This window comes from Mixophyes fleayi, chromosome 5 (assembly GCF_038048845.1).
Source record: "Mixophyes fleayi isolate aMixFle1 chromosome 5, aMixFle1.hap1, whole genome shotgun sequence".
Lineage (NCBI taxonomy): Eukaryota > Metazoa > Chordata > Amphibia > Anura > Limnodynastidae > Mixophyes > Mixophyes fleayi.
In genome coordinates, this window is record NC_134406.1 from 199822335 (window position 1) to 199837507 (window position 15173).

At 35.1% G+C, this 15173-nt stretch overlaps 1 protein-coding gene across 1 annotated transcript in view; it reads right to left on the minus strand.

Annotated features, from left to right (window-relative positions):
* The window catches only part of CDH7 (cadherin 7), a 149857-nt gene that overhangs the window by 24999 nt on the left and 109685 nt on the right, over positions 1–15173 (minus strand). Inside the window, exons 5-6 of the mRNA XM_075213255.1 lie at positions 11331–11498; positions 2686–2873 (exon numbers count right to left, since the gene is read on the minus strand). Of these exons, the coding sequence (XP_075069356.1) occupies positions 2686–2873; positions 11331–11498 (356 nt within the window). The remainder of the gene's footprint in view (positions 1–2685; positions 2874–11330; positions 11499–15173) is intronic.

Sequence of the window (15173 nt, forward strand, 5' to 3'; positions counted from 1 at the left end):
ACTGTCACACTCAAAAAGCTAAAGTATCAATTCACCTGAATAACTACATAATTACATACAGTATATTTATATTTTTTAACACATTATAAGAACTATATTTTCATGGGGATTTTTACCTAAAGCAGTGACAGATCATATGTAATGTTTTTGCTTTTCTTGTAATTTTATAGGAAAAATAACAGCACTAAATCACTCAATTGGTCATCCATTTGCAATAGAACACATTGCTAAAAATCATAAAATTATTATAATGCATTCCCATATAAAATACTGCCATTAACCTAAAAGTACCATTATAAACGCTATGAAATATTAAAATGCCTGGTGTGCAGTCAGTGTAAGTCTGTCACATTGGCTTCCAGAAATAAAAAAAAGTATTAAGTGCTATGAACAATTGCTTTTGTTGCTGAAATATACCTATATAGTCTTATAAATCTCATAGAATAAAGAATACAAATGTCCAATTAATTTAATTAATTAAGACAGCACAACCACCCTTTAAGCCCATACAAAATAATGATGTCCAAAAGTTATACTTGACATTTGTCATTAGCTTTGCTGATGTATAACCAATGATATGGGAAATGTTGCTACATAATGTAACCATTCTATGCCTACCTGTAGAAAGGCAATTAAGAGCATTTTCTTAGCGGCTCATAATTACTATATCATTATTGAAAGAGTGAAATATTAATTTCATCCATTAACCTTTAGTTCATTCTTTTAACAGTTACCTAAGCCTTAAAACCGAAAATTATTCCCTTTTTGATCTGCAAAATACTTATATCTATGGACTTATCAGAAGAAAATATTCTGCCATTGGCCAGTCTTCAAAAGTTTTAAATCATATATTATATGGATATGAGCATTAACCTATTTATTAATCTCTTATATATCAAATACCCCCCAACCTATCTAGTACCAGTTTAATTAGCACCAGAAAATTTTTGCTGTCTGTTAATTTGTAATATCTGACACTCATTAAAACTACTAGAGTAATTAGACTCCAGTCTAGATGTGTTTTTCAACTATAAGAGTACTTTTCACTTTAAGAAGAGCTATGTGTGTGCCAACAGCTTTTAATCACGGTTATGGGACTCACTCTGTCAACCAGGCAAAGGACAACCATTGCAGTATAAAAAGGAAAGTTGGGCAGAGCCATCAAAACATAGTAATAAATTAATACAAAAATATTTAGGAGTAAATCGGGCAACATTTCCCATAAAAAAAAATCAAGGTACTGTTCCAAATGAGTAGACCAAAGCAAGACTGAGGATTCAAAGTAAAAAGACTGAGTCGGTAGCAACCAGACAATATTATAAATAAAGCAATGCAAATCTGTAAATTGATAGCTTTTTTCACACCCACAATCTTACAAAGCTTGGGCATTGGACATATGGGTTTAAATAGGCAGAACTTTCTCCTGATTGGCCATATGAGCAGGTGGCAGTAAGCATCCAGAAACATTGCATTAAACTAATAAGATATCAAATAATGAACATAAAAAAATAGATTCAATTCCTGAACATATGCATTTTCACAAATTCTCATACACAAAGCCAATTGTCACTCAATTCAGGAACGGGAGACAAACAAACTTGAGAAAAATCCTGGCTTTGTATGGTTTTTGAAGTGCAAATTTGTTGGCTACAAAAATATAATGTTTTATAGTTAGTCACACATCCTCTGTAAAAAAAAGTTAAATGGAGGTGCACATTTTATGGAGTTATTCCGTTTAATAGTATAAAACAATATAATGAAAATAATGCTTTCAGGTTGCCAATTAAATATAAAATCTGCTCAAAATAATGGAGTTTTTAAGATCTGTTAAATTTGATCAGTCTACCATTGCTTATCTGTTCTTTGTAGCTGGGCGTAAATCAGTGCTTTAAATGTACTTGGTGTTTTTTCTAGCCAAGTATAATTTACAAACAGTTATTGTAATAACAATTGACTAAATTGTAAAAAGTAATTACAGGTGATAGTTAGAGAGAAAAGTATTCTAACTCATCTTTCTGATTAATCAGCTGTGGAAAATGTATGCCTTCTCAAAGGAAAAGTGGAAATAACCTATTATATCCAATTATAGTATTATTATTAATATTATTATTATTTTGTTTTGTTTTGCAGTTTTGCATTAGAACTGAGACACATGCTCAATACTACTGGATGGAATTAACAGCATTTACTTATTTGGGAAAAAAGTAATACAGAGTGCTTTTATTGGGTAAAAATGCAAATATAAAAGTGTATACCTATGAAAAATATACAATGAAAACACTTTAGAATACCTTTCCCATAAGAATCAATTCTGTTGAACCACACTTAAATAGTAGACATCAAGATTTATCATGGTCAAACACCTGTAGAATTATCCTGCGTAAGCGCTGCCTAACTGTGTCTAACTGGGGCACACTCCCTCCGACCTGTTAAGTTAAGCAACTTAATTAAGTATTATACTTTATTTGTTCATTTCACTATCATAATTTCGTTGGGAATAAACAACTGTTGGGAGAGTGATGATATCTTGGACATCAATGCCATCATCATTTTCACTCTGTGTCCTATGAGGTCCTTAATCTGATACTCTTACACTTGAAAGAAAGAATAAAGCCATCTCTATTATGACTAGTAAATACACCACTATTAACGTGTTATTTTGATTAAACAATTCCATTTTAATACCTTCTGAATTGCAATTATTCCTTCTTGGGTATCTTTATCCACAGAAATGTTGAATACTCCATGACCATCACCATCGACAATCTTATATTCCATTTCTGCATTTAGTCCAATGTCAGCATCTGCTGCTTTTATTTTGGTCACTGTTGAGCCAACGGGCAAAGATTCAGGAACATAATACTGATCAGACTCTGAAGAAAAAAGGAATGACAACAAAATGTTAACATTTGTCTCTTAATGCAATATGATGTTTATAAATGTCATTTGCTCCTGTACAATACCCCATCTCCATAACAATAACAGCTGTAGGGTAAAGTGATGGGGTGAGGAAGTGCTTTCTGCTTTCTTCTGTTCCTAACCTTGTGATCTGTACAAATAGTGTTCAAATAGGAATGTTGTTTGTCCAATACAGAAATATTAGGCTGTCTGGTTTATGTATCTAATATAAGTAAAAACACTTGAAAACTGTAGCAACAAAAAACAGATGAATGTATCAAAACCAATTGCATGTACTGTGTAGTTCAGTGCTCAAGGTGGGGCAGTATGTGCCAATATGAAATACCATTACTTCTTCTCCCCACTTCCTTTCAAGCTGTGCACATGTTCTGTTTTGTTGCAGAGCATGTGCGCATAAGATTTGCAGACTAGGCTGGCAAAGGATTGTGTCCTTTGTCAGGTGGTGGGAGGGGGCATGGGAAGATGCAGGAAGAAGGGGGGTGGCATTGGTAGTAAGGGCATTACATTTCTGCATTTAAAATACCCAGACCTTCTTTACACTGGCCAAAGTGGAAAGTATATAATGTATTGACTTTGCCGTGGAGACACAGCTCATCTGTATTGTTGCAGGATGATGAGCAAAATAAAACATGACAGAAATGGCATCATACAGCTGTGCAAGTTATCCAAGGAAAATGCACATTTGGCACTATATAAATTAAATTTAAAGTTTTTGTAATGTGTTTCTGAGCACAGATTGTTGGGATATTTATATAAAAATGTGTTTCTGTATCACACACATGCGCAATCTTTTAGCGTTTCCTACAGTACTGTCATCCATATACCCTTTTACATTTTAAAGAGTGCTAAAATCATCTAAAATTAATCACACACTACCGCAATCCCTACAGCTTCTGGTAGCCTAGGAGGCCCCCCAAGCCTCGGCCATTCACTAGATTTTCCATACCAGCACTTATAATTTCCCACTTTGAGCCCTGGTGTAGATAATAGAAAAAATATACTTGAGAAAAAATATATTTTTTCAGAGTAGCTCCTCTTGCCCAGACATATTAATTACAATATGTGTGAAGGAAATATATTTTATGGCAATGTCTGCTATTGCACATGCACTTGTGCTGGCTCTACTGTGTAAGACAGTCTGATTTGTAAGCTTTTCCAGAGATATAAAGGCTGTGGTATATATGATGTACTTGAAAAGCAAGTATAGAAATGACCTGTTTATATTTTGGTGTAAGGTAAAGATGAAACTCTGCCCTTCCCTTGTAAAAAGTCTATTAAGGACATTGCACTTAAAGTTTATAAAGGCAGACTACAAACAAATAAAAGCTTGCCTTCAGTTACAAAGCATTCAGTTACAATGTGAAATTCTTTATCCTGGGCTTTGTCATGACATGAAACATTTAAAATAACAGTGTTTAAAAATGTTATAAGGTGCCTTCTCATATTATGGAACACAATAATGAATATTATCAAAATGCTATGTTAGAGCTATCGTTAAATATCAAATAGTGCTCTTTTCTAATTATTTCAGCTATTAGAAATTGAATAGCCTCATAAAACCTTCAGTAGTTCTCATCATTTCTAATAACACATTCACAATTCTTTCCATCTGCATTTCAATATTCTCTACATTCATTGTTAGCACTGTCTTTCCTTTTATTTTTAATCCCTGCAAGTATGCTCTTTATCAAGGATTATTTCAAAAGCATATGCAGACTTCAGTATTTTCATCTTGACCTTTTAGTGACAGCTAAGTCATTATCCATTATAACAAAAGTTTTCATCACAGATTACCATACTGCAGCTAAAACTAAAAGATTATCAAACTTTTATGAATATTTACTAGATTCCTCTGCCACAAAATATATACCATATTTAAATATATATAAATATTTACAAGTATTATTTAAGGCCTCAGACATAGGGGTACCAATAAGAGTGCTATTGAAATGATGCAAATTAGGTTTTATTGAACATTTTTGTAAACACCCACTCTGTATTCATGGCTGTGAAGGCGAGTGATGTTTTGATGTGAGGCAAATCATCTGCTACTAAGCATAATAGTTAATAATGTATGATTATGTAGAATATTATGTAGAATATATGATTATGTCTCCCCAGACTTTATGTACTAGATTGACCACTTCATGGCCAAATTGTTGCTCCAGCCACCATCAAGTCCAAGCAAATGTTCATGTTTCATAGTCTGTTTCATCAGTTATAATTTTTTTTAGAAAAAAAACCTTTAATGTGGCAAAACACTTGATTATAGCCACCTGCACTAACTAATACAACTGCTCTACATTGACTGCTAATTAAGGACTGCTATCAAAGAGAGTAAACTATAAAAACCTTCACCTGCAATGAATGTTACAATCCCCGATGAAGCCCTATTCACTGACGGGCGAAACACGTAGGACTGAGCCTTATTTACCGATCGGAAATACTGATTTATTAATTCATTTTATATACTGTATCCTCACTGATAGGACATCTTTCTATCATGATATATTACATGCTAAGCCGGCAGTTGTACATTCAGCCACATGGACTACAAAGCCAGACTGTCACATGACCTAATGGCAGTCCCGGCTTCTCACACGCTGCCGCCGAGTACGTGGCTAGAAACCCGTACTGGAAATCATTTCCATCGAACGAGAAGGTTTATATTTACATCTAGAGGTTTGGGAGGTGGACCTGTTTCAACTTTTAAAACAACAAAGGAACTTTGGCGGGGACATCATAAAGACAGCCTCTTTGGATAAAGAGGTAATTACAAGTTCCTATTCTACTCTCCTCGAGATCCACAGACTCACCCACAGAGTAAGAACATTGACTTTTTACGAACTCTCTTCCTCTGGCTGTAATATCAGTTTTCTAGTATAATACCTGGACATTTGTGAGATTTCACAAGAGACTTTTTCTTTATTTGTAAAAAGGCCAATATGCATGCTGGATTTGTTCTGTTTTCCCGCTGCTTTTTACAGTAGTTGCTTTCTGGCCAGAAGCTCTTCTTATTGTTTATTAAACAATCGTAAAATGCAAATGTATTTACCTGGTTTATGCACTGTTAACTAATTGGGAATGAATCAGCATATGTCTATTTATTTCACATATATACCTGGGAGGTTTTCTTTGGATCTATAACTTTTTTTTACTTTCTAAAATGTACCAAACTAAATTGTATTTTGGCTCCATCTGTAGGGTAAAGTTTCTAGTTGTTGGGTGGCGGTTGCACTAGTATAAATAGCACATATGTACATATACTTTTATAACCTTCAGTTAGAAAAGCCACCCAAATAACACGTATACCAATCTTCAAATCGCTGCATTCACTAGATGTTATAGGGTACATCATTGGTACTGTTTCACAACTAACAATCCCCTCACATAATTACTAATCCACATTCTATTTATTTATATTGGCAGTCTGAAAATTGAGCTCTATATATCCCTATTACATTACTATAATTAAGAGTCTGGATAGCTCTTCATTACAGCTGCCTTAGTGTCTCCTCAGGTTTCATTCAACTAGTTGCTCTGTCCCCATCTCCTAATATAATAATATTATAGAAATAGCTCTCTCAAGCATTACTATAACTAATACTGTAGCTAGGCCTGTAAACACAACCTGTTATTCTTTTTTTTAACATTTATTGCAAAATATTTTCAAATGTTTTTTATTATTCATATTTTTAACTTGGGAGGCCAAGATTTCTTTACCATATCACTTGACAATACCAAAGGATTCCATGTAGAAAGTGGATCTAATTAATATGCTTTTATTAGATCCAGTTTTGCACTGTTATATTTAAATCTTAGCAGGGAAAAGCAAGAATGGAATGTTGAAAATAATTTGTGGTTGGAGCTCAATCTCGTTTGTCTAAAGAAAATATGCTCTATCTGTACCTGAAGCTAACATATTAAAGATTGTTATGCTTTTAATTAAAAGATAACTAAAGCAAAAAAAATATTCTGTCTAAATTCTAAATGGTATCTTGTTTCCTGCATCTTGAAGTTTTATGTTCACTTGTCAGACATCTGAAAGTGTGTGACTGTCCTGTATGATACTTCATATGTGGCTCATCTTGTCCTTCACTAGATATTATTATTATTATTATTATTATTATTATTATTATTATTATTATTATCTTTTATTTTAAAGAGCTAATGTATTATGATGTGCTGTACATTAAGGGGATCATGATACAAAATTAATTGTAGATTAAAGAATAGTATTATTATTATTATTATTAATAATAATAATAATAATAATAATAATAATAATAATAATAATATTTATTTATATAGCGCTAGCATGTTCCTTAGCGCTGTACAATTGGAAACAAATACAGTGATAAAACAACATTGGGTATTACAGACAGACAGAGAAGTAAGTCCTGCTTACAAGCTTACAACCTATAGGACAATGGGAGTTTGATACATGAGGTTAAGTGCTACATATTGCATATTGGTCGAGTTAGATTACAAAGGTAAAATTTCTTAGTGGGATTATGTGATCACACAGTAATGTTGGTCAGGTAGTCAGAGGGTATTTATCTTGTGTGAACTGTGTAGAGGGGTGGTACTAGGGTAGCTGAGGTTGAGGAATTTGATAAGCATGCCTGAAGAGGTGGGTTTTCAGAGAATACTGGAAGATTTGAAGACTTGAGAAAAGTGTTGTGCGAGTGAGGGAATTCCACAAAGTGGGTACAGCCCAAAAAACATCCTGTAACTGGGAATGTAGGCAGATAATGAATGTGGATGAGAGACCCAGGTCTTATTCAAAACAGAGGTGCCAATTATGTTCTGGTTTGCAAGGAAGCTTTTGAAGGTGTGTTACTTTAATGTGCCATGAATTACATCAAAGTTGACAGGGAGTGTGAAATGTAGCTGGAGCCACTTGATCAAAGGTTGTTGCTAGGGTTTAGTGAAAATGTGGTTCTGATATATCAGCAGAGGAAAAATTAGAAATTGGGGAGTGTAGGTGTTGCAGGAAGATAGAAAGCTGTTGAAAATTAAATTAAGAGTTAAGATTTATTCAGGAATGAGGAGATTTAGTAGAGTTTGACAGCAGAAAGGTTAAAGTACTGGTGAAGCGCTTGTAGCTTGTAAGGTGATGATCTGAGTGGGGGAAATGAGTGTTAAGGAAATCAGAAACTGAGCACAGTCTAGAGAAAGGAAGATCAAGGCAGTCACTCTCCTGTTGGGTAGCGGAGTCAGTTCACTGGGAGAGGATGAGGGAGGAGATTTTGAGAAGGAAATTTAGAGGCACAAGTGGAATGTGGATTATCAATGTGGATGTTTAAATTACCCATGATGATAGCGGGGATGTCAAATGACAAGAAATATGGAAGACAAGGAGATAAATGTTCAAGAAATTGTTGGTATGCTTCAGGGGGGCAATAAATATTAGCAACACGCATAGAGAATGAGTTGAAAATCTGAATTACAATTATTTCGATAGATGTGACAGTGAATGATGGGATATTAGGTACAACATTAAGGGCCTCATTTAGAGTCGGATGCAAAGTTTGTTTTATGTGCTTCGACCACAAACCACAATCACGCATGTGCAACAAGCACCATATCCGCCTGCATCTTGGGCGCAATTTACACTTGCAACATCTTGCAGCTTACTATGAGGGAAAGGGCAGAAAGTGGAATTGTGGATAATATAGACACAGGGCGCGTCACCCCGTAGGTAAATTCTGGACGCGGACACAACACACGTCAAAAAAGGGCTAAAACTGTGCGTCAGGAATTAGGTGGTGCAAGTAGTTAGCTAGCTGCATGAACTGCTCACAGCTCAGTAGGGTATTACGAGTGGGACGCAACTGAGGTTGCATGGCACTCGTAATGCCCTACCAAGCTGCAGCACACTCCCACTCCTCCATGCCTTAGACGCACATTGCGTCCGACTCTAAATGAGGCCCTAAATGTGCAAAGTGGGGAAAGAAGCAGTCCAACCCTATCTCCTTGCCAAGTCAGGAAGTATAGGTGAAATGGAGACCGCCATGTGAAAAATCTGCAGGTCAGGCAGTGTCTGATTGTATAAGCAATGTTTCTCTTATTGCCAGAAGCTGGAGGATGTTTGAGAGAAACAGGTCAGGTATAGAGTTAAGTTTGTTACAAACAGAGTGTGCATTCCATAGGGCACATTTAAAGGACTTTGAAGAGATGGGAAACAGGTGATGTGTTTGAGGTTTGCTTGATTTCGGGAGTGTTCTAAATAAGATATCTGTTCATAGGGAATGTGGGAGATGTAGAAGGGACCTTGGTTTGGTGATATATCACCAGCTTATAGAAGCAGAGAGATGGAGATAAAAATGATGATACTGAGACAAATAAAATACAGGGATATGAAACAGAAGGTAAATATGACCCTGTCCAAATGAGTTTATGATATATATATATATATATATATATATATATATATATATATATATATATATATATATATGGTAGCGGAATCATTTGAAGGTGGTGTTGGTGGGGAAAGTATGTGTGGCAGAGGCATTCTTAGCTACCAATTTTAAAAGCAGCCATTGCTGAATGCCATTTTTGTGCATGAAATTTATATTGATATGGTTGCTCATGACAAATTTTTCTGCACTTCATCATTAAGGTTGACTAAACCTCACTCTTCTTCTACAGAACACTTTCCCTCTTCTGCCGAATGGGCATTTTTTTGTCTATCTGCAAGTTCAGAGTAACTGTTTCCCTGCTAGTTTTTTTTAGGCCTCATGATCACAGCTAGACACAGAGCCAAGACACTTGTTTTCCATGTTCGCAGAAGTTGTGGCAGCAGTGACTGCCACCAAGAGGGTGGTGCAGATCATCAAAGGAGATACAGAAATGGCAAAGCAAGGCAGCTGGATTGAGGTTGTTTTATATTCAAAACAGCCTCATTCTTAGTGTGATGACACTGTATGGCACCACCTTGTACTTTTCTGTCTATATTTATGAGAAGATGATTATGTAGGCGATAGGGTACAGAATCCTACCTCATGCATAACTGCCATCCGCATACCACAGTGGAACGCTAGCTTTATAGCTATATTTAAGTATGTAAAATTATTACATCTATACAGAATGTTTTATTAACTTTATTTACCAGTAACATTTATTTAGACTGTAAGCTTGCAAGCAAGGCCTTCTTACCTCTACATATGTATGTATTACCCAGTATTGTTTTATTGCTGTTTGTTCCCAATTGTAAAGCGCTACGGAATCTGCTAGCACTATATAAATAAATGATGATGATGATTTATATAGCTCCAGCATATTCTGTATCACTATTCAAATTGCAATAAATAGAGCAATAAAACAAAGCTGGATATTACTAGTCAGATAAACAGTTTTTTTTATTTATTGTTTGGACTCAATCAATACAAGGCAGACATGAAAAAGTCATATTCCCAGCATTATGGATTTTATTGGAGTGCATCTTTACATGCACATTTTTATATTTGTATGGGTGATATACTAAAAAATCCACATTAAAAATTATACTCATGTTTAAAACCCTATAGCCATAATCTTTTAAAATAGTTTTTGTTGATCAGATGTATGATATCTGCAGATTAATGTGTCTTCTTACTGGTTTGAACACTTTTATTTTGTAAGCCACCTGATCCTTAATTTTGGCAGTTAACAAGTAGTATGACCTTGATTTATGGTGGCAAGTGCAGTAAAATATTTCTAAATGTCTGTTCCCACTAATTCAAATACTACAGATGTCATATTTAGTATAAGAAGCTGCATGCACTTTGTGGTGCCATCTAAATAAACCAATATGTACATTTCATTGCATAAATCAAAATTTTGAAACAGTAAGGGTTTAATTTAATGATTATTTTAAACCTCAGCAAATATTCATTGATCTTGAACAGTACTGCAAGATATTAAAGTGGTTGCATTTAGATATTGCTGCACGTATGTAGAGCTTTAGTGCCAAAACCAAGAATTTTCACCATTAACTGATGATGTTTGAGGTGTTTAATAGAATAAGCAGCAGGGAGGTTTTATTGTTAATGGACTAAACCTGTACAAGAGAAACAATCTGTCATTACAGAGGTGGTGTTGTTAACGCAGCACCAGATGACTAGACATGAGCTGTGACAATTAGATTTCATTATGTGGCACATTCACAACACAACTGCTGTATTAGCACTGACTGAACATGTATGATGGGCTAAGTCTACAGATAGGCAACTAAATCAGATAACGTTACAGGTTAACGGGAAAGGTGGTTCTACAGAAGTGTACAACTTATTTAATTGAATAATTTATGCCTGCACCAGTATCTAAAAAAATGAAGCGGATTTAATCTGAATATAAATATTATAAGGTTTTGTTCCATTTTTAATCAATTTATGAAAGCTACAATCCTTGAATTGAGAACTTACTTCGGGGAAATATTGGTGGGTTGTCATTGACGTCTGTAAGTGTGACTGTGACAGACGTTGTACCTGATAATCCTCCCATTAGTCCAACCATATCCTTTGCCTGTATTACAAGAAGATACTGATCTTTGGCTTCTCTGTCCATGTTTGGTAAAGCTGTTCGAATAATGCCTGATGGGGAAAAAGATCAAGAATAAGAAATATACTTATATTTTATAGTCTTAGAAATTATACAAATATGAAAAACTACAACAATTTTTGAAACAACAATTTTTGAAACAACAATTTTGGGTAGCTTTGATGATAGTATTTTTATGGATCAGGTGTATGTTTAATATTCTTCAACATAACAAAAAATAGTGCTCTGTTGTACGGGTAAGGATATGATGTACCGTATTTCCCCATGTATAAGACGCACCCATGTATAAGACGCACCTTAATTTTGGGGCCCAAAATGAAAAAAAAAGATGTATTACATAAAGTACACTGGAGGAGCCTGCAATTTGTCACAGAGCACACTGGAGGAGCCTACAATTTGTCACAGAGCACACTGGAGGAGCCTACAATTGTCACAGAGCACACTGGAGCTTGTAATTTGTTGAGATTCACTAGAGCAGCTTACACATTCAGACCAAAATGAGGCAATGAGGCAATGAGCGCTACTGCACAGTCTTGCTGACAAGAGACAAGTCACGTAGACACGCCCCAAGCCTAATGTCAACAAGACTGTGCAGCTTTTGTCAGGGAAACACGGAGGAATCTGCAGCGGCGATCATCGGAACTGTCAGTCACGTGACTGACAGCGCCGAGACTGTGGGAGGCGCCTGCAGGACCTGAAAGTCCTTTTGCAAAGTAACGGTGGACACGCTGGAGCTGCTGGAGCTGATTAGCAGGGACTCCTCACACCAGATGCCGACTTCTTCAATCAGGTAAGTAGCGCTTGCAGTGTATAAGACGCACCTTTTTTTTAGGCCCAAAATTTGGGGTAAAAAGGTGCGTCTTATACATGGGGAAATACGGTATTTCTCCTGTGAGAGTTGTGTTCCACTACAATGCATTCCTAACATATATTCACATTGATAAATGAGCATGTTAACATATTATAATAGAATTTTGATTTCTAACTGCTTTTGTGTTTATTTATATGTTTATAACTTTTGTAATCATAATTGCCATCAATTGTGCATAAGTTCTATAAATAATATAATTCCACCTTTTTAATGTAGCACATCACATTGCATCGTCTTAATTGAAATTAGTGAATCCGTTCCATGGGGCAACCTTCTCTGCACTATTGAAGCCCATATTAAGCCCATTAAAAACAGTGTCAAGTTGGATGAAGCAAAATGTTATGTTGGTCTCACCTCCTGCTCCCGTCATTGCTCCACTTCAGGCGACTAACATAATGTTTTCAGAGAGATAAGCATTTCCACTGGGATTTTGAACATCAGTGACGTGAAGTGTTTCGATAATGGGAGCTGGAGGATGGGACAAAGGCGTTCTGCTTATGGTCTACTCACAAATTGGGCTCTTTTATACTGGTCAGTTTTCATCACAGACTCAATATTGCAGAAGAGCAGATCCCATGGGAAGGATCCCTGCAATACATCTTAGGGGAGTTAGGGGAAGGGGGTACTATTTAAGAGATATTAATAAAAAGTTGAAATTATCCTTTACTGCACACAAACTGCAAAAATTGATTGCTATTGAAATTTTGAAATAACATACATTAATAACACAAATCATCACTGCAGATAATGTCCAAGCCAATGTGCAAAAAAAAAATTAGCAAAATCTCTCAATTTAATATTTATATTGAATTGATTTAAGCTATCTTAAAACAAACTTATATTGAAAAACTTTTTTATTTACAAATATTCTTTTAAATAAAACTCTTTAAAAATAAAGATTCTTAATGCATTATCCTAACAAGAATGTAGATGTTTAAAATGAAACTTTATCATTCTAAAAGCCACTTGACACAAAAATAGCAGTAAAGCTGACCATGTGCGAATGTCAAAGTAACTCGTAAAAGCATTAAAGGAAACAGTGAAGGAGTACATTTTTTAATGCTATTTCACCTAATAATATTTTAAGGAGATTTATCAGGATTGGTAAATATCATGTGTTTTTTGCGATTTTTATAATAATGGTGCTGATGCTGAGTTGAACGTAAGCCAGTTTGTCTAGCATAAAATATACAAATTGGTACTGCACATGCCCACAAAACAGAACGCTTGTATATGTGTGTATACCGATATGCTCAAATCTGACACTTGTGCCTGCTTGCGACTGAAGTGGCTGGACAGGGAAGGGAAAGGGTGGTATAATATAGGCCGAATACAGTAAAGGAGTTTTTCGTGTAAATGCAAACAAATGCAGACCTGCAGAGAGACACATATACACCTGTCAAAGCCGTATCAATTGTAGGTGCCTGAGCAAATGCATACTGATGATGTTTACGGTCTCCAGCACTGCCAACTGCTTTTAATTGGATGTTTGTGAATTCATTGCTGAAGCTGAGTGCATTTTTCTGAAGGTGCAGTTTTCATTGTTCGTGCATATATCATGATCAAGTGAGATTTGTTTTGTACATACACAAAGAGATACCTGCTGTATTCTAGAGGTTTTTTATTTTATTCCAAATTAAAAGTGAAAGCTTATATTGCTATCAAAACAAATGTTTTAAAAATTGGGTGTAAGTTTATCTGATGTATGATTAATATAAACCTGGTGCAAATGATACTGGAGCAGAGCTGCATGCATCTTGCCATTTGTTCAACTTTGAGTATGCATGCACTTGTGATTTTATAGGGAATGCATCTTATGTCTGACAATTTTAACTTAAAAGTGTTCAAACTCGGCATGCGTTATACCGAAAGAATAAAATTAGTGCTGACTTTAATTTGGCTTTATCACTTCTCAAATAAAACATTATCTTTATCCAATTTTTTTTTTAGAATTTTTGAATAAACAGCACTAGGATTTTATTCAGATCAATACCAATAGAATAATACAGTTTATTCAAATGTTCAATATTGACATGTTAAATTAAGATGGTCCTAATGTGTCATGACTTAAAATAACTGGTGCGCTAATGATAACAAATTTAGGAGAAGGAGTAATTAATTGATGTGGCTTGGTGACCATGCCATGTGCAGTCTCTATAATGAGTAGGTGATTGTCAGGGAAAAGACAGGAAACTTTTATTTTATGATGATTTTAGGCATGTTTCAAATATTGGAATACCTCTTATGCAGAAACCACAAGTCCTATATAATGTCTTTCAAAAAAATTTAAAGCCTTTAAAAGTCTTTACTGGTTAAAAGTAAAGCATTCTACTTGTTAGTTTTGCAATAACTTATTTAAGTTTCTGGCATATTGCTCATCGATTGCAATCTTTTAATTGTTACAAAGATTCTGGATGGGGTTGTGTTTGGAACTTTAACTGGGATACTTTTTTATTCTTGAGCCACTCAACCTATACTTTTGTCTGAGTGTTAGGGATCACTGTTCAGTTCAAAGGTAAAATAGTCCAAAGTTTTCGTTTTCAACAGACTAAAACTCATTTCATTGTAGCATTTCCTTATATTTTGCTTCTTCCATTTGTACTTCAATTCTAGGTTTTTTCTGACAGGTTTTTTTCAGGAAGCTCTGACAAGTTCACTTCCACAGAGCTCCCTTGATAAAGATAAAGACTGAATATTAGCCCTCACACCTCTACTATACCTTGATGAGAGATGCATTCTCCCACAAGAACCTCACATGCCTAGAAGGTCTTCTATCTCACTTGACCTCTTCCATCTGTTTTGTTAGCCTATCTGTCACATTCTAGTCACTTTCTTC